General features: G+C 36.3%; 2 protein-coding genes across 3 annotated transcripts; one reads left to right on the forward strand and one right to left on the reverse strand.

Annotated features, from left to right (window-relative positions):
* The first annotated feature begins 925 nt into the window (after positions 1-925).
* LOC114523252 (C-reactive protein 1.1-like) lies at positions 926-20,911 on the forward strand. Of its 2 annotated transcripts, XM_028544129.1 has the most exons (5): positions 926-981; positions 17,469-17,540; positions 19,134-19,413; positions 19,901-20,159; positions 20,306-20,911. In XM_028544129.1, exons 2-5 carry the CDS (start codon positions 17,538-17,540, stop codon positions 20,694-20,696), a joined length of 933 nt encoding a protein of 310 aa, XP_028399930.1. In that variant the 5' UTR covers positions 926-981; positions 17,469-17,537; the 3' UTR covers positions 20,697-20,911. The 2 variants fall into 2 exon arrangements, with proteins under 2 accessions (XP_028399930.1, XP_028399922.1); XM_028544121.1 differs by lacking the exon at positions 926-981 and having other exon boundaries at positions 16,620-17,540.
* On the reverse strand, positions 6,692-8,329 carry LOC114520323 (neuronal pentraxin-1-like). The gene is made up of 3 exons (XM_028540572.1): positions 8,058-8,329; positions 7,223-7,472; positions 6,692-7,085 (listed from the first exon to the last, which is right to left on the reverse strand). The coding sequence occupies exons 1-3, from the start codon at positions 8,323-8,325 to the stop codon at positions 6,692-6,694; spliced, it is 912 nt and encodes a 303-aa protein (XP_028396373.1). The 5' UTR covers positions 8,326-8,329.
* Positions 20,912-21,602: the final 691 nt, after the last annotated feature.

Genomic DNA, 21,602 nt, shown 5'->3' on the forward strand with positions numbered 1-21,602 from the left:
ACCGCTGGAGGTGTATTTTCACCTAGCTCATTTACCTCAGCGAATTATCATTGCAATTGTGTCTTGTTTCACGTATAAACACTCCTAAACACTCGTTACCGATTTTCTTAAAAGAAAGCGTTTTTTTGTAAAAATCTTTGTTTTACAGCTCCACAGGCATTCAAATTGCAACAAAAGTTCGCACGCAATGAATGAAACAGAATTGAATAGAAATAATGCATTACATATACATTTGCAATTCGATATTCGTTCCTATGAATATTCTCTGCGTGACTTATTAAGGTTTCAAAGGCGAAGGATTATAAAGCCCGGTTTTCATATGTCACCAACGATAATTGATGAATGACGTTTTTTGTTACTTTGAGTAAATTTTCACACTGCAATGCATCGCCGAGAGTTGTTCACACTTGTCCTAAAAATCAGGAATTCTCTTCGTCTGAGGCGAAGAGAATGTTTTGTCACACAAAATGTTTTGTCTATCGGAAAGTAATATGCAATAAGCAATGGATCCCCGATTCTTAGGAGCTAGTGTGAAACAGGCCTTAAGCCAGGTTCACAATTATCCTAGAAATCTGGGATTCCCTTTGTTTGCATGAGGTCACTGGTGCGCAAAATGCTTTGCCTATCGGAAAAAAATACAATGGTCCCCGATTCTTAGGACAAGTGTGAATTAACTTTATGCCAGAGAAACACACCAAATCTACAGAATCCAACCCCATGCATCTATTCGATCATTGCATTCATGAGTGGCATTTAAGCGATTTTAAACTTTTACGTGTGTATACCTACGTACAGAAGACGTGACAGTACAAAGGAGCTCTTAAAAAAGATACGTACTTCCGTACTTGAAATACCTAAAGAAATTAAGACACTGATGAGTAATGTTGAAAATGTAGTCCAGGAACGGATTTTTTCACCCTATATAATACATCATCTGGCAATATAATTATACCATTTCTTGTTGGACTACCTGAAGGGAAGGTTGGCGTCTTTATTATCTAGAGAAAATTGTTACGCGAGGTACAAGTCAAACCATACACTTAATGGTAAGACGAAGTTGATATAACCATATTTTTCATCTATTAATTGATATGTTTAACAATCAATTCGAACTTTTAGCTTCTGCACGCGTGCATGCCGTGCAGTTACGCACCCATGCATGCAGGGCATTATTAGAAAATATGAAGCTTATTGCAATTATATTAGAGAGATGATAAAAATTAATCGTTAAGAAAAGCAGAGTGAAGCAATCGAATTTTAGATAATTATATAGTTCCACGTTAAATCGTCTGCTAACATTAACACTCTTCCAGGTCGGCGTTTAGTAAGTTAATAATTCTCCGGCAAAACCTAGAAATGCATGTGTATTTTTTGAACTCTATAAAAAGTTTGATATTTTTGTTTGTTTTTTGTAAAAAACCATATTCATGCGGTACAGTGCATGGGTATTCAAAATTTTCACGAAAGCCATTTTGTATTTCTTAGAACATGCATGTATGGCACTACATATGCACCAGACGACCTGCTTAGAATAAATCTCCCGGGCTTTAAAAGTTTCACTCATTGAGTCAGTTTGTTCGTTTATTTTAACTGAACATTATCCCCGGTTCAAACAATGTCTTTATTGTATAATGAAAGCTAAGAAAGACTTCTATAGAAGTTGGCACTGATATAAGGGCATGAAAACGACTCATACACTGTAGAGTGCTCAATATACCGAAGTATAGAGCTAATAACACGAAGATAAAAAACAATAAACTTGGTTTACTTCATATGATTTTATTCGCTACAAATTTGTTTCCTATGACAAGCAGTGCTTGCCACACTCATCAGGTAAATTTAAATGTCGCGCTATACTATATTACAGAATCCACGCTAAACACTGTAGTCTCTGTTTTCACGAAAAATTTATTATAATCTGCCACCCTGGGGCCATGTAGTTGTTCAAAGCTAGGTTAACGCTAACCCTGGGTTAAACTTTTAGTTACTTAAAGCTACAGCACAGGCTACAGCGTTAAGCGTTCTTTCTTTGTACTCACGAAAACTTCATCATAATCTACCACCCTGAACTTTGTTCAGTCCCTGAATTCAAGAAGCGAACTTTTACCAAAATGCAGACATAGAAATAAATTTCTCTTAATTAATTAAGTAATGTAACCTAATACAATACGTATATGTATGAATGCAATCCGTTTTTCGTCAAACATGTAAATAGTATATATACAACCATGGCAACTATATATAGCGCGACATTCAAATTCACCTGATGAGTGTGGTAAGCACTGCTTGTTATACGAAACAAATTTGTAGTGAAATCATATCAAGTACACCAAGTTTATCGTATTTTATATCGTCTTATTAGCTCTATACTTAAATCGAGCGCTCTACTCATATATGATTCTAAACAAGACATATTTGGTATATAGGCCATACAGTATATATATATATATACAGTAAGAAAGTGTATTATAATGGTCGGTGATCTACAATATAATTTGACGGCTGACATTTTATTTCTAATTTTTCAAGGTCCCAGTGCAAAGTCGATGATTATCACAAGACACAGCACGGTTGACTATGCAATAAGCCAGGGAGCTCCTCAGATGAACGAAGTCACGATGTGTTTCTGGGTAAAGACCAAGCAAGTGACGGGAAATCCACATTACATTTCCTACGCAGTCCAAGGAGCAACAAACCAGATATACGTCATGACGGATAAATATCTAATACTAAGCATTTGGCACCACAACTCAAATTTGGGTAATTCACATTCTTTAAGGTGGGAAAAATAATGCAGATATACCTTTTTTTAATGATGTAATACTTATGAAAGTTTCCTATTCCACTGCAACATTGCATGACAGCGAGAGAATTCTCGTAATATAAAATCATCAGGTTAATCTCAGTGTTTGTAAAATATTTCTAGCTCACACAATATCACGATTAACGATGGACTCTGGCACCACATTTGCATAACTTGGCAAGCCAATGGTGGTCGATATTCATTTTTCAAGGATGGAAATGAAGTTGGCAGTGGCACAATCTCTGGCAGTGTTGGAAAGCCAATTCCAGGCCAAGGCACATGGGTGCTGGGTCAAGACCAAGACAGTGTTGGAGGTGGGTTTGATGCTGGTCAATCAGCCACTGGAGAATTCAGCGGAGTCAATGTTTGGGATAAAGTTTTGTCTTCTTTCGAGATTTTGAAAATGTCTACAAATTGCAAGGCCGGTGGACCCGCTGGTAATGTAAAAACCTGGGCTGATTTTCTACCTGGAATCAAAGGAAATGCCAAGATTGGAAAAGCAACTTGCTGTCAGTGATATTCTAATGCTTAATTGCAATTCCTTACAATCGTTCTTAGTGTTAGTATTTTGATGTCATATATATAACCCGTGTAACCAAGCATGCAGCTGGAATTGATCTAATCTGTATTGTTCGTTAATTATTATGTAGCCGTATCTGTATGGAAGGCCATTTGATTTCTGTCGTCATTAAAATTGGTTTTAAAAATTAAAGTCAGATGTATGTTTTAATTTCGCTGACGGTTGACTGTCCATTTGATCGCAAATAAAACCGATTTGGCGATATTTGGCGCAGAGCGCGGCCATGAGAACATAAGTCATAAGGCGGTAATTATTATGCAATAAACAGAAAGTCGCTAACTACCCACTGACTACGCTGGGCGACCATGCAACCTTACTTGTTGGAAAATATAGTTTTAGGATAGTTGTTCAACTTTTTGTTGAAAGAAAAAGGAGCAGTACCACGTAAAAACATGCGCGATTGTATTATTGTTCAGAGGAAGTATCAATACTCTGCAGACATGTTTGATCTCTGACTTAAGGAGGTAATTTGTAATAGCTATTTGTTTTTAATGTGACTCTTTGTTCACAACTGTCAATATAACGGATGAGCCCAACTTTTAGCTTTGAAATACACGATTGCGCAATAAGCCAGTATTATATTTACTTCAATTGCTTATAAGGAAAATAATGGTAGATTACGCATGAGTCCAACAGATGTTTGGAAACCAGACATGCATTCTTTTAAAGCACCGACCTTATAACTTATAATTGTTATCTTATGTGTTTCGAGAGTTAAAATAAGGGCCTCCACAGACTAGGGATTTAGTTGTCGACAACTATTTGTGATCGACAACGTAACTAAAAAACGTAGTCTGTCGCGCAGGTTGTCGGCAACTATATTCTATACTCTAAATCATTATAGTTGTCGACAGCAGCAGTTCACTAGGCAGTTTCCCTTTTCGAAAAGCTAATGTTTACACTTTACACTACATTAAAATGGTCGGCAAGGAACGGCTAAAATGGGATGAAAATGAATTGACTGATGGTGTCCCTGAAATACCAGGAACGTGCATGGCGAACGCTTTCCCTAAAAGGTTTAGTGATTCTTTATTTGATCATGCATGATACTGAATAATAGCTAGTGAGCTTCAGCTAGCGGACGTTTAAAAAAAGAGGTTCTATAGTTCATTATTGATATTAACATTAGGTTCGGCACATATATGCCTGGTTTCCATTTGGTCGTTAGTGTCGTGAAATGTCAGGAATATTTCAATGTGTGTCAGTGCAGTCAACATTGACTGATAACGGATTTAAGCAAAGAAATAAACACAAATTTCCATGACAATTACGTTTAGATATAGAAACCAGGCTTCGCAAGAAGGCAAACATTCTACCCAGGACAGACTGTGCGATTGTAATCATGCACAGTGTTTTCCAACTTCAGCAATTAACGTATTTTGCTACAACAAATTTGTTAAATATACTGCGGGATTGAACTTAGCTTTACACTTCGGCGAGGTAATTTTCTTCTTCATAAACTTCATAAAGAAGGCCTTCATTTAAGATTTCTTTATCCTGGGACTGCATGGTGAGTTCACGGTTTTAACACGCACTTTTTTGCGTGCCTAATGAAGGCTCAAAGTCATCATTCGTCGTAATTTACATGTCGTAATTTGTTGTATTTCTGTTACTATAGATATTTCTACACTATGCTACTCTATATATATGAGTACCACCGCAGAAATTGTTGTTTATGAAATTTTAACCCGAAATTAAATCTAACCAGTGCTTCACAATTGTCCATTTCTGTATCGCTATCACAGAGAAAACTATTGAATGATTTTAATCACAAAAAGACTAGACTTACAGGGCAAGGCTTCTTCAAACAAAATTCTTCTCTGGTTGAAAAATAGACAGCTTTGGTTCGAAAGATTATTCTATATAGTATATTTTTAAAGTGCCCATGTCATAAAATGGGAATTTAAATTTTTAGAATCTTTGTTTGATATGAGTTAGTAAGTTCTAAATCAAAATTGAAATTGCATTTTTATTTTTGTATCATTCCTTTGGTAACTTCTCAATAGCTAAACTTGATGAAGACATATTTCTCCCATGTTTAATAACCGATTTTAGATGGCATAAAATCGCTTCTCTTGTACTACATACTATTATTTCATTTCAAGGCGGAATATCCGAGTTCTTATTGTGACGTATTCGTTACCAGTTTCCGACTGTCGCGGATTTCAAAATTAAAACTTGAAATTTTCAAACTTTATCGCATTATTTCTCCCGAAAGCAAACTCAACTTTGGCATCAGAGGCGTTCAGTAAAGCACGCATTATTTTAACTCTATTTTTAACTCTCACATACAAAATGACAAAAAAAGGTCGGTGCTTTAAAAAAATGTCGGGTTTCCAGACATCAGTCAGACTCATGCATACTCAGATACACTTTTGAGCACCTGGCGTAATCTACCATTATTTTCTTTATAAGCAATTGAAGTAAATATAATACTGGCGAAGTCTGGCTTATTTCCCAATCGTGTATTCAAAAGCTAAAAGTTGGGCTCCCGGCTCATCCGATGTATTGACAATTTGACAGTTGGGAACAAAGCGTCACATTTAAGAGACGAAAACAAATACTACAAATTATCTCCTTAAAGTCAAAGATAAAACATGTGTCTGCAGAGTATGGAATCAAGCCAGACACTTGGCCTGAACAATACAATCGCGCATATTTTTATGTGGTACTGCCCCTTTTTCTTTCAACAAAAGTTGAACAACTATCCTAAAACTATATTTTCCAACAAATAAGGTTGCGTGCTCGCCCAGCAGCCAGCATATAGGTACTAGCGACTTTCTGTTTATTGCAACATAATTGTATGCATGCATGGTTGTATTAATCAAATGTCAATCAAGGACAGTCACTACTGTCTTACTGATGTGGTGAGAATTCTGCATGCAAATGAATTTAGAAAATTCGTTTGTCTCATGCATTTTTGAATTCTCACGATTTAAATTTAGGAAGGTAAGCGAAAAATTTCGTTCAATCGAAAATTTGGTCCTAGTGGAGAACCGCCTTTATGCTCTCATCCGTTCTGCGCAAAATGTCGGCGCAAAATCGCTTTTTTGCGATCAAATGTATAGTCAACCGTCAGCGAAGATAAAACATACATCACATCAATGACTTAAAACCAATTTTAATGACGACACAAGGCTGCATGGATAAATCAAATGGCCTTCCATACAGATGGCTACATGATAATTAACGAGCAATACAGATTAGATCAATTTTAGCTGCATGCTTAGTTACACGGATTATATATATGACATCAAAATACTAACACTAAGAACGATCAGTATAAGTTGAAATTAAGCATTAGAATATCACTGACAGCAAGTTGCTTTTTCAATCTTGGCATTTCCTTTGATTCCAGACAGAAAATCAGCCCAGGTTTTTACATTACCAGCGGGTCCACCGGCTTTGCAATTTGTGGACATTTTCAAAATCTCGAAAGAAGACAAAACTTTATCCCAAACATTGACTCCGCTGAATTCTCCAGTGGCTGATTGGTGACGTTGAAACCCACCTCCAACGCTGTCTTGGTCTTGACCCAGCACCCATGTGCCTTGGCCTGGAATTGGCTTTCCAACACTGTCAGCGATTGTGCCACTGCCAACTTCATTTCCATCCTTGAAAAATGAATATCGACCACCATTTGCTTGCCAAGTTATGCAAATGTGGTGCCAGAGTCCATCGTTAATCGTTATATTGTGTGAGCTAGACAAATTTTACAAACACTGAATTAACCTGATGATTTTATATTACGAGAATTCTCTCACCGTCAATGTTGCAGTAGAATAGGAAACTTTCATAAGTATACATCATTAAAAAAACGTATATCCGAATTTTCCCACCTTAAAGATAGTGAATTACCGAAATTTGAATTGTGGTGCCAAATGCTTAGTCTTAGATATTTATACGTCGCGACGTATATCTGGTTTGTTGCTCCTTGGACTGCGTAGGAAATGTAATGTGGATATCCCGTCACTTGCTTGGTCTTTACCCAGAAACACATCGTGACTTCGTTCATGCTTGGAGCTCCCTGGCTTATTGCGTAGTCAACCGTGCTCTGTCTTGTGATTGTCATCGACTTTGCCCTGGGACCTTGAAAAATTAGAAAATAAAATGCCAGCCGTCAAATGATATTGTAGATTACTAACCGTTATAATACACTATATAATGGGTGTATATATATATTTATATATATATATATATATATATATATATATATATTAATATATATATATATATACATATATATACACCCATTTGCAAAAACGTTGGCCGCAGATAGATAGATAGATACATACTCGAAGTCTAATTAGAATTGCATATGATTACATTTGCATGGGATTGCATGCAATCATATTACACAACATATGCAATTCTAATTAGATTTCGGGTATCTATCTATATATCTATCTGCGGACTACAGCGTTTAGCGTGGATTCTGTAATATAGTATATTTTACCATATGGCAACATTAAAAACATAGTCATAGCGCGACATTTCATTTCACCTGATTTGTAGTGAATAAAATCATATAAAGTAGATCAAGTTTATTGCTCTTTATCTTCGTGCATGTTATAGGCTCTATATAGACTATACTTCGGTACATCGAGCACTACATATATGAGAGTTTTCATGCCCTTATATATGTACTAAAACTATATGATTGTTGATAATTACATTGCTTGTTCCGTATTGCTGGGCATAGTTTGTTGTAACTATACCAACTTTTTTCCAACTCTGTTGTCAGCGATTCACAACAACTCTTACCAAGAGGCAACTTTATATAGGCTGCCTTGTTTGGCGAACAGAGTAGCGTAGCGGCATCTGATTTTATTTTCAGTTCATCAAAAAACGAGGATTGACAGATATTACAAGATTGCGATGATGTTGGCAGGACAAACGTGAGGAAAAAAACGAATGTCAAAACGGAGTTTGTAATTGTCATTTCAAATGCCTAAACAAATATAATACATACACTGTGATATACATGGTAGCTAATTTTAATTGTATTGATATATAGCTACAAAAAAAAATTATACAGCATATATATATATATATATATATATATATATATATATATATATATATATATATATATATATATATATATATATATATCAGTGCCAACTTCTATAGAAGTCTTTCTTAGCTTTCATTATACAATAAAGACATTGTTTGAACCGGGGATAATGTTCAGTTAACTGATAAACGAACAAACTGACTCAATGAGTGAAACTTTTAAAGCCCGGGAGATTTATTCTAAGCAAGTCGTCTGGTGCATATGTAGTGCCATATACATGCATGTTCTAAGAAATACAAAATGGCTTTCGTGCAAATTTTGAATACCCACTATACCGCATGAATATGGTTTTTTACAAAAAACAAACAAAAATATCAAACTTTTTATAGAGTTCAAAAAATACACATGCATTTCTAGGTTTTGCCGGAGAATTAACTCACTAAACACCGACCTGGAAGAGTGTTAATGTTAGCAGACGATTTAACGTGGAACTATATAATTATCTAAAATTCGATTGCTTCACTCTGCTTTTCTTAACGATTAATTTTATCATCTCTCTAATATAATTGCAATAAGCTTCATATTTTCTAATAATGCCCTGCATGGGTGCGTAACTGCACGGCATGCACGCGTGCAGAAGCTAAAAGATCGAATTGATTGTTAAACATATCAATTAATAGATGAAAAATATGGTTATATCAACTTCGTCTTACCATTATGTGAATGGTTTAACTTGTATCTCGCGTAACAATTTTCTCTCGTAATGTCGATAAGAAGACGCCAACCTTCCCTTCAGGTAGTCCAACAAGAAATGGTATAATTATATTGCCAGATGATGTATTATATAGGGTGAAAAAATCCGTTCCTGGACTACATGTTTAACATCAGTGTCTTAATTCCTTTAGGTATTTCAAGTACGGAAGTACGTATCTTTTTTAAGAGCTCCTTTGTACTGTCACGTCTTCTGTACGTAAGTATACACACGTAAAAGTTTGAAATCGCTTAAATGCCACTTATGAATGCAATGACCGAATAGATGCATGGGGAATTGGATTCTGTAGATTTGGTGTGTTTCTCTGGCATAAAGTTGATTCACACTTGTCCTAAGAATCGAGGATCCATTGTATTATTTTCCGATAGGCAAAGCATTTTGTGCACCAGTGTCCTCATGCAGACAAAGGGAATCCAAGATTCGTAGGATAATTGTGAACCTGGCTTAAGGCCTGTTTCACACTAGCTCCTAAGAATCGGGGATCCATTCATTTCCATTGACTATTGTATATTACTTTCCGATAGACAAAGCATTTTGCGCACCAGCGACCTCAGATTAAGGGAATTCCAGATTTTTAGGACAAGTTTGAACAAGGCTTAGGCCTCTCATATTTCACATCACACGGGAGGGTTACACATCCCGCACACCCCCCGGTCGCCACGTTTCTGACAAAAACGTGTCTAATTTACCAAGGAGATCAATAAATCTTAAATAGATGGTGTATTACATACAATCATTTCTTCATCTTCCAATTGATCAAAACTGTACACAACAGTTGTACAAAACACTCATTATTTCTGAGCCGGTTTTCGATCACGTCATATAAATAAAAAATATTTGTTTTACTATAATTGATTCGTAGCAATTATACTTGTCAGGCTAATTCAATGTAGTATGGCCTGTATGAATTTCAAAGACTAGCGTTTTTTTACACTTGTAAACGGGACTTTTGTTGAACGTTGGTTATTACGCATGCAGGGTGTCCCAATTATAAAGCACCCACTTTGAAATGTACTCGTGCACTGATGCGTAAAGCATAAAAAAGGCATTCAAATTCCAAAAGAAAGTACGCACGCAAATGAATGAAACAGAACGAATATTGAAATGATGCATTACATATACATTTGCAATTCGATATTCGTTCCTATGGATGTTCTCTGCGTAACATTCACTTTATATATTTCTCATTAGCGAGTTCAAGCCAATGAATGTTTCAAAGCCTGGTTTTCATAAAGGAAAACACTGATGTTAAACATGTCCAGAGAGATTTTTTCATCAATTTTATTACATTATTGAAATTCCTTATAATCGTTCTTAGTGTTAGTATTTTGATGTAATACAATATAATCCGTGTAACTAAGCAAGAAGCTGGACTTGATCTAATCTGTAATGATCGTTAATTTTTATGTAGCCAACTGCATGGAAGAACATTTGATTTATCCATCCAGCATTCGGTCGCCCTTTTTTTAATTGCTTTAAAAAGTTCAAGTTAGCATGGTATTCGGCATGTTTTAATTTCGCTGACAGTTGACTAGTCAACCATTTGATCACAAAAAGCGATTGGACGACATTGCATGTGCGCAGAATTAATGAACAAATTTGTTGCAGGTTTACATGAAGCAACTTGGCGAATAAAAAGATTATATAGCTAAAGTAAGTGTTTATTTACCTTTACTTGAAAATACGTATTTTAATTGCTGAAGTTGGAAAACACTGTGCATGCATGATGACAGTCGCACAGTCTGTCACCGTCTGTCCTTCGGTCTGTCCTGCATGCATGGTATGTGATTTATTTTTGTAAACAGTACTGAAAAGGATCGAATGTTTGTCTTCTAGTGAAACCTTGTTTTTATTTATTCATAATTGTCTTGAACAAGTCATTTTCACTCATGAGAAATAGCACGTACGTGGGAATTTGTGTTTATTTTTGTGCTCAAATCCTTCATCAGTCATTAGGGACCTTAAGCATGTAGGACGGAAACACGACGACAGCAGCTATCAATACTGAATGCTTCATTGAAAAGAAATGAATTATTAAATAACTATGGGAGTTTTAGACGTGATCTACGTTCTGTTTACAACAGCAAAACGCTGTTTATCACGTCCTATGTAGAACGTCTGCATTTCAGAGCCCAGTGACATGGTCCCAGCTAGCACACAACGTTATCCCAACGTTATCTAAAGGTTGTATTTAGGTTAAGTCATGACTTAACATTAATACAACGTTCCCACCACATTGTAGTTCTTAGCCTAAATGAGAACACGTTGTGTCAACGTTGGTGGAACGTCGCCAATCAACGTTCCTTATCCACGTTGTAGAAACGTTATATGCTGACATTGCCGCCACGTTGGTTAAACGTTGCCGTTTAACGTTCCTTCTCCACGTTGTGGGAACGTTTTATGCTGACATTGTCGCAACGTTGGTTAAATGTTGCTGATTAACGTTTCTTATCCACGTTGTATGAACGTTTTATGCTGACATTGCCGCAACGTTCGATAAAAAATAATTTTTCGTTGAGGCAATGTTATATTTTAACGTCGCAGTAACGTTGTCTTACGACGTTCGGCTACAAGTGATTCAACGTTACAAAAACATTGCTTATGAACGTCGCTGCAACGTTGAAACTCAACTTTCGCAAGTGGCATATATAAAGGATAAAGAAATTATTAATTTAGCAAAGATCGCATCAGTATGTATATATCATGCTCCCTGATGATGGCTCGATCTGAAAGAGAGTTGATAGAATTTCTCGTGCGGATATATAATGATAAATATATTTGAACTTGACGGTTGCCTTGAGTAAAGTTTAATTTCAGCGACCTCGTGTGTATCATATGTAGGCCTAAATAAGGCTAAGATCGTTTCAATTTGCGCCGTTTTCATAATGAAATCATACGCCGATATCGTCTAAAGAGGAAGGCCGAAATGGCAATGACGGTAAATATGATTTTATACGGTTTTTTAATTTAAATTTTGAGACATAAAATGAGTTTTAAAATGAAATGTTTTGCCCCGGCTCTATATAAAATATATAGTGTGTCGTGTGTCGACTTTGTGTTTGTTTGTCCAAATTCCTGTTATTTGATACACGTGCATTGACCGTCGGAAAGGTGGATGGAAAGCAATGAGTCCAAATATGGTCATTAATGCCATATACGGTTACTGAAATAACTGATTCGGTTGCTGGCGCCAACTGTCATTGTGCTTGCGTCGAAGCGAACAAAACGTATTGTGTGTAGACTAGCTTTTTCAAGAGGTATATTTTTCAATTAGAGTACTCGTTTGTTTGTTTGGCAACTTTCTCGACGTCTACAACGTAAGTATATATTTTATCTGTTACATATCGTTGATATGTCCCTCTTATACGCCATTGGTTTTGATAAAATTTGTGTTTGTAATTAATTGTGTGTGTGATGCCATTTTAATTTGCATTTTGTAGCGACTGCGTCTGTATTAGCAGCATTATTGCAAATTCTGTCTTTTGAGATCTCTCGTGTGTTGGATTGTTTGATAAAGTAACAATTCAAGTCTTATGTAAAGGTAAACAAGTCTTATATTTGTTATAGAAATGTTTTCATTCGTCAATTTGAACCATTCTTTGCTATTGGGGTCAAAGGTTGAGGATTAGTCCTTTTGGGGAAAGACTTTATACTTGTATTCTGAAAATATCTTTATCATTCATCAGTCTTTCAACCACGAATAACTTCAGCAACGCATGGTTTTGTGTATTCCCAATGTATGTAATTCGAAAAATGTAAATATACCGAAACGAGGCGCTTTATAATCTGTAATGGTTTAATAATGAATACACTATAACTCAAGCCAAGCTAGGTCTGGGTCTGCATGTTTAAAAGCCTGTTAATTGCTGGCTTAAGGTTGATTAAATTCAAAGACAAAGCTCTTTTATATTTGAAATTTGTCTAGATCATTTGAAGTTTCTTCTACAAACGTTTTGACATATAAAACAATTTGCATATTTGCTTCTTTTGAATCATTATCTAATTGTATTGTGTAAGTAGACCTTAACATTTTGCAGCCTCAGGTTAATATCAATAGAGGCCAGAGATTGCATATCAATAGAGGCCAGAGATTGCCAGTCATAACCCACTGAATTGGGATGTGCCCTGATGCGCCTACTTTAGTATTTTACTCTGCTAATGCCAAATGATTTTACTTGTTAATTAAGGGAAAATGGTGGCAGTTAATGGGTTTAACTTACCTATAGCCGTGATTATACTATGATTCTAGGCCTACTTTGGACTAGATTTTTGTAGTCTACAGTAAACACATTTTGGCGAGGTCTAGACCATGAAATCTAGACCCAAAAAGAAGAAGTGGTCCACATTTCTGCCCCAGATCAGATCAAAATGCGATTGATTACAAAAATCTAGGCCAAGGCCTAGGAAGTTCCGAGCTAAATATTGAAGAAAAAATAGCGGAATACTTAAAATATGCTCCCAGCAAGGCTGGTGGCTCAAGGTTTATTAAGGTATAGCTGTCCGTTTGCAATTATAATATACATCAGGTTACTATGTATCAAAATTGAAAAATGCGGAAATGACTCCAGTATCCTTTTTCTAACCTAAGACGTTTTAAAAAATATTTCAATGTACTGATATTTAAAAGTCTGACTTACTATACGGACTTCATGCGAACGAACTCGAAAAATGTTTTGGTAAGATACGCAAAGCTGTACGTTTTTTATGTGGAGCTTTTACTAAGCCTCTTGGCTCGCCTATTTAGACGTTAGGATGTGCATGATAGCCAATTCCAAAAAACTAGAACTTATATGTTCTTTCTTGTATTTCAGGATCGCAAGAACGGGACAAATCAAGCTTAGAAATGATTTAACACGTGCGAGATGACATTGTCTTTTCTGATTTCTCATATTTCTATCGCCATATATACTGTACCTATGATTTATCAATATTCGGAATATACAGCTAATTCAAATAAGGTTGTCCTTTCACAACCTTAAACGTTAAACTTTGAGCGCGCCTATTAACTTTAAACACAAAATAATTAAATTGTCTTTCAGCAAGTATGCTTTAAAGAATCTGTCGTGAGTCTTCTATGTCTTGCCGGGGTATTATTGCAGTCTAAATAGTCTAAATATGCAAAGAACCATCATCCGTTGAGCGTTCAAGGTCTAACGTTTATGGTTATAGAAGGACAACGTTAATTGAATCAGCTGTAAGTAAATAAGATAGTGTAATTGTTGTAAATCAAACGATTTTCCAAATACAGGTATTACACCGAACACTTTGTTTTAAACTCGTTTATTTACGCCTTTCAGTAACAATGTTTTGTCAACATATTCGTTGCAAGAACCTGCCACGATTTTATGCTGGCGAATTTTAGAAGTTAATTTGGCTGTTTATATTCTTACAACGTTAATTCCAGAGGTTTTCTGGACGTTAAACGAACATTGCAGAAACGTTGAACCAACGTTATGTTCTAACGTTAATTCCGACGTTGTCACCACGTTCCTGCGAGTTCACAAAATAACGTTCCCACAACTAATAACACCACGTTATCTTAACGTTCATACAACGTTTTTCTGAACGTTAACTTAACGTTGCTGGAACGTTGAACCAACGTCATGTTCTAACGTTAATCCCGACGTTGTCTCCACGTTCCTGCGAGTTCACAAAAAAACGTTGCTACAACCTATAAAACCAACGTTGTCCCAACGTTCGGCGAACGTTCGTACAACGTTCGTACAACGTGATTGTGCTAGCTGGGGTGTGCGCTACCTCGAATTAGGCCCTATAGATTGTCCCTAAACGTAAAAACGATGTTTTCAACGTCTTATATCTCAGTAAATTGGTACAGTTGATAACATACAGGGTGACTCAAAAAACCTCGAAAACTATTGAAATCACTCATTGTTAAAATTTGAATGCCGTGCTCACGAATTTTAGCCCAAAAATTTGAAATTGTGAATATGATCAAATTTAAATTACTAATTAGCCTTGTTATTGCTTCGAAAAAAAATGGTACAGCTGACCGCGGAACAACGAGTGTTTATTGTGATAAATTATATACGCGTACCAAAAGTACAACGGAAGTGCTATACGCTTTTCGACAAAGGTTTAAAAAGGTTTAAGGAATAAAAAGATTATATAGCTAAGTAAGTGTTTATTTACCTTTACTGCAAAATACGTATTTTAATTGCTGAAGTTGGAAAACACTGTGCATGCATGATGACAGTCGCACAGTCTGTCACCGTCTGTCCTTCGGTCTGTCCTGCATGGGTGAGATTATGAAAAGGATCGAATGTTTGTCTTCTAGTGAAGCCTGGTTTTTATTTTTTCGTAATTGTCTTGAACAAGTCATTTTCACTCATGAGAAATAGCACGTACGTGGGAATTTGTGGTTATTTTTGTGCTTAAATCCTTCGTCAGCTATCAATACTGAATGCTTCATTGAAAAGAAATGAATTATTAAATAACTATGGGAGTTCTAGACGTGATCTACGTTCTGTTTACAACGGCAAAACGTTGTTTATTACGTCCTATGTAGAACGTCTGCATTTCAGGACCCAGTGTGCGCTACCTCGAATTAGGCTCTATAGATTGCCCCTAAACGTAAAAACAATGTTTTCAACATCTTATATCTCAGTAAATTGGTACAGTTGATAACATAGAACAACACTTTACCATAACATTAATCTAAAGGAGTATTCCAACCACGTCGTCGTCGTGCTGCCGTTTTACATGCTTAAGGACCCTATTGTTGACTGCAAGTTTTCCTGGACCCATTTTAGTGTAAACAGAGCTAATAGAGCTGCTTTTGTTGAACGTTGGTTATTACGCAGGTTGTCGCAATTATAAAAAATCCACTTTGAAATGTACTCGTGTGTCAAACATAAAAAAAGGCATTCAAATTCCAACAAAAGTTCGCACGCAATGAATGAAACAGAATTGAATAGAAATTATGCATTACATATACATTTGCAATTCGATATTCGTTCCTATAAATATTCTCTGCGTGACTTTCACTTATTTACCACAACGAGTTCAAGCCGATTAAAGTTTCAAAGGCGAAGGACTATAAAGCCTGGTTTTCATATGTCACCGACGATAATTGATGAATGACGTTCTTTGTATCCGTGTATGGACTGGGGCACAGGCTACGTTCTTTGTTACTTTGAGTAAATTTTTTCGTCACCGGCCACAAACATGGTTCACATTTGTCCTAAAAATCTGGAATTCCCTTTGTCTGAGGTTGCTGGTGCGCAAAATGCTTTGTCTATCGGAAAGCAAGGCCTAGGTTATACGTTGCATTTTAGTCGCGTCGAATGTAATTCAAACAATAGATAATAAGATGGTAATGAAACTTAGTGAGGTTAATCAGCTCATTATCTATTGTTTGAATTGCATTAGACGGGCTTTAGACGTTACCAAAATGCGACGTATAACCTAGGCCTAATATACAATAGTCAATAGATCCCCGATTCATAGGAGCTAGTATGTGAAACAGGCCTTAAGCCAGGTTCACAGTTATCCTAGGAATCTGAGATTCTCTTTGTCTGCATGAGGTCACTGATGTGCAAAATGCTTTGCTTGCATCGGAAAATAATACAATGGATCCCCGATTCTTAGGACAAGTGTGAATGAACTTTATGCCAGAGAAGCACACCAAATCCACAGAATCCAACCCCATGCATCTATTCGATCGTTGCATTCATAAGTGGCAATAGTGAACATGCACAATTTAACGAGAACGAACGAGTAGCCTCATTGACCGAGCGACTCAGTTGTCTGCACTCGTGTTAACTCGCGTGGCTACTGGATGAGACCTTAAATATGAATTTTCGACAAGCACTTAGACGAATGTGATAATTTCATTCCGTTCCAAGCCGATTAGCATAAACAATTCACTGACAAGGAAGAAATAAAACTTCAAACCCAGACGACTTGTTTACGGAAAAGTTGAACAATTAGCGTGTCAATTACCGTGATGATATCAATTGCAGTATATTTTAAGCTATGCACTCTTGAGAGTTGTGTATAGCCCTTTGCTTTGAAATATTCTGCAAACGGCTTTGACTTTGCTACGGACAATACCCCTTGTCAAATTGTAAGGTTAGGAAACGAAGAAAGGAGTATATCCGCAAGACACGACAGTAGAGAGGAGCTCTTAAAAGGGTTACGAACTTCCGTACTTGAAATACCCAAAGGAAGACACCGATGAAAAACATGCAGTCCAGGAACGGATTTTTTCACCCCATATAATACATCATCTGGCAATATAATTATACCATTTCTTGTTGGACTACCCGAATGGAAGGTTGGCGTCTTTCTTATCGACATTACGAGAGAAAATTGTTACGCGAGGTACAAGTAAAACCATACAATAATGGTAAGATGAAATTGATATAACCATATTTTTCATCTATTGATATGTTTAACAATCAATTCAAACTCTTAGCTTCTGCACGCGTGCATATACCGTGCAGTTACGCACCCATGCAGGGCATTATTAGAAAATATAAAGCTTATTGGCATTAATTAGAGAGATGATAAAGATTAACCAGACACAGTTTTAAAATGCGGTGCCCGCAATGCTTGCCTAGAAATAAAACGTCCGCTCATTTCTAACGACATCACCAACTTACATTCTCCTGTCGGCCGCAGCCTGGTTGGTTGGACATTAAGGTCAAAATTGCGCCGTTTTAAAATCTTCAGAAATAAAATATTTAGGCTAAAAATATTATCTAAAAATACTATCAAAATGAAGAGAAATGTAGAGCCGGAAACTAGAAAAGCAACGATACAGAAGTCAAGGATTAAGCGTACTGCATTTTTAATTTGTTTAATAATTTTGAGCGATTTGTCATAAAGTTCGCTTATTGAAACTATACTTTAAAACCTTCGAAATAGAATATATTTGGCTCAAAGTACTATAAAATAAATCGTAATGTAAGACCGATCCACTTATTTAAGGACGAAAATTAAAAGAGAAAACCAACGATATGAAAGATATCAAAGACCAAACTTACTATTACTAGTAAAGTATAGCATAGTAATTTTGAGCGATTTGTCAACAATTCAATTTCGTTTGTCTTTCAAACGTCATAAATCGCTGCGAATACTCTTGTTTAGTAATATATTTAAAACCTGTAAGTATAATTTCTTACGCTGAATCGAATGGTGGTATTTTTGTCCTTCTTGGGTGCATAAAAGCAGAGATACACGCAATTATCAGAGTTTGAGATTGAAATTGAAAAAAGAACGTTCCTTTAAAAAAGGAATTTGCCAAGCGTACAACAAGATTAATAGTAATAATTAAGAAAAATTCCAAGCATTCCAAGCATGTGCAAGGAATTTTTACTAGGCGATTAAGGAAACGTATTGATGCGAACAAACAAACTCACAGGCAGAATATAATGCGGTGCCAAACTTGACGCGGGCACCGCAAGAGCTAGTGAAGCAATCGAATTATAGATAATTATATAGTTGCGCGTCAAATCGTCTGCTAACATTAACACTCTTTCAGGTCGGTCTTTAGTGAGTTAATTCTCTGGCAAAACCAAGAATTGCATGCGTATTTTTTTAACTCTATAAAAAGTTTGATATTTTAGTTTGTTTTTTGTGAAAAACCATATTCATGCAGTATACAAAATTCGCACGGAAGCCATTTTTAATTTCTTAGAACATGCATGCATGCATGCATGGCACTATACATATATACTACAGATGCCCTGCTTAGAAAAATAAATCTTCCGCTATATATCAATACAAAGTTAGCTACCATGTTTATCACAGTGTATGTATGTGTAATATAGTCTATACGTCACAGGACAATATACAAGTGTTATGTTACAGACTATAGAGAGATATACTGAGAAGGAACTTTACTAACGAGAGCATTGTGGTATTAGCTTGGTACACAAATAAATAAATATACGAATATTGTAGTATATATAAACAGCTATATATTCTATTTGTTTAGGCATTCGAAATGACAATTGCAAACTCTGTTTTGACATTCGTTTTTTTCTTCACGTTTGTCCTGCCAACATCATCGCAATCTTGTAATATCTGTCAATCCTCGTTTTTTGATGAACTGAAAATAAAATCAGATGCCGCTACGCTACTCTGTTCGCCAAACAAGGCAGCCTATATAAATTTGCCTCTTGGTAAGAGTTGTTGTGAATCGCTGTCAAAAGAGTTGGAAAAAAGTTGGTACAGTTACAACAAACTATGCCCATCAGCAAAACGGAACAAGCAATGTAATTATCAACCATTAATCATATAGTTTTAGTACATATTTATAAGGGCATGAAAACGGCTCATATATAAGTAGAGTGCTCGATATACGGAAGTATAGAGCTAATAACACGAAGATAAAAAACAATAAACTTGGTTTACTTCATAATATTTTATTCAGTACAAGTTTGTATCGTATGACAAGCAGTGCTTGCCACACTCATCAGATAAATGAACCTGATGAGTGTGGCAAGCACTGCTTGTTATACGAAACAAATTTGTAGTGAATAAAATCATATGAAGTATCACACAAACTTTAACTGCTCAAGAGTAATCATTCGCCTGATGATCGTTTCAGAAGAAACGTGAGTGTAGCGAACGATATATACAAAATTTTGTAATTATACTATATGAAAGTATATATATAATGCATAAAAAAGAAAGTGTATTATAATGATCGGTGATCTACGATATAATTTGACGGCTGACATTCTATTTTTAATTTTCAAGGTCCCAGTGCAATGTCGACGATAATCACAAGACAGAGCACGGTTGACTACGCAATAAGCCAGGGAGCTCCTCAGATGAACGAAGTCACGATGTGTTTCTGGGTAAAGACCAAGCAACTGAAGCAAGTGACGGGAAATGCACATTACATTTCATACGCAGTCCCATTAGCAACAAACCAGATATACGTCATGTCGCAGACAAATCTAAGACTAGGCATTTGTCACCACAACTCAAATTTGGGTAATTCACATTCTTTAAGGTGGGAAAATGCGGATATACCTTTTTTTAATGATGTAATACTAATGAAAGTTTCCTATTCCACTGGCACTGCGACATTGACCGGGAGAGAATTCTCGTAATATAAGATCGTCATGTTGAATCTCAGTGTTTGTAAAATTTGTCTAGCTCACACAATATCACGATTAACGATGGACTCTGGCACCACATTTGCGTAACTTGGCAAGCAAATGGTGGTCGATATTCATTTTTCAAGGATGGAAATAAAGTTGGCAATGGCGCAATCCCTGACAGTGTTGGAAAGCCAATTCCAGGCCAAGGTACATGGGTGCTGGGTCAAGACCAAGACAGCGTTGGAGGTGGGTTTGAACGTTTTCAATCAGCCATTGGAGAATTTACCGGAGTCAATGTTTGGGATAAAGTTTTGTCTTCTTTCGAGATTTTGAAAATGTCCACAAATTGCAAGGCCGGTGGACCCGCTGGCAATGTAAAGACCTGGGCTGATTTTCTGTCTGGAATCAAAGGAAATGCCAAGATCGGAAAAGCAACTTGCTGTTAGTGATACTCTAATGCTTAATTGCAATTCCTTACAATCGTTCTTAGTGTTAGTATTTTGATGTCATATATATAATCCGTGTAAGTAAGGAAGCATGCAGCTGGAATTGATCTAATCTGTATTGCTCGTTAATTATGATGTAGCCGTATCTGTACGGAAGGCCATTTGTTTTATCCATGCAGCATTCTGTCGTCTTTAAAATTGGTTTTAAAAATTGAAGTAAGTATTGTCATTGTTGTGTTGTTGCCGCCTCATCCTCGTTGAAACCCGTCCTTTTGCCGTTAGGACCGTCTAACGTTGCTCTTGATTCTTCAGTATAGGAAAGACTTCATTTCAGTTTTCATATATTTCTTGGACCATTCTACACGTAATCTTTTATGTTTCGAGGTCAGGCGAGACCTTTTAGCCGGACTTTTGATAGCTCCAACCTTTCTAAGGGGACATTGTCGGGTTGTTTTCGTCATATTTGGTATACCAGCCTCTTCAAAAATTCTTGCACTTGTTGATCCAGGTAATTTACATACACTCCTCCTCAATCGGTTCATATCTCGTTTTGATACTGATTTTAAACCCCATGATCCGATCTAGATTTCCTCTTAGAAGTTTTGCAAAAATTTGTGTTGTGAGCCTTTTACTCTCACAACATGGCGACTTATTTTTTCAGCTATAGCTTTGGGTGTTTCACCCTTAGCTATTTCTATGATAATAACGCTTTTCTCGCCTTCTGTTAGGTCTTTACCTCGTCCCATCATGATCCGAGATTTTTTAAGCCAATAGCGTGGGTCACCTCTTTTATACAGATGGCCTGGATTCTTTAATCACGTAACTAACATAAAATGTAAACATTGGGACAATGTTTCCTCAATTTTCCCCATATGATCACAAATTTTCATGAATTATGCGGCTTAT

Source organism: Dendronephthya gigantea, unplaced genomic scaffold (genome assembly GCF_004324835.1).
Source record: "Dendronephthya gigantea isolate DGI-Jeju-01 unplaced genomic scaffold, DenGig_1.0 000000F, whole genome shotgun sequence".
Taxonomy (NCBI): domain Eukaryota; kingdom Metazoa; phylum Cnidaria; class Anthozoa; order Malacalcyonacea; family Nephtheidae; genus Dendronephthya; species Dendronephthya gigantea.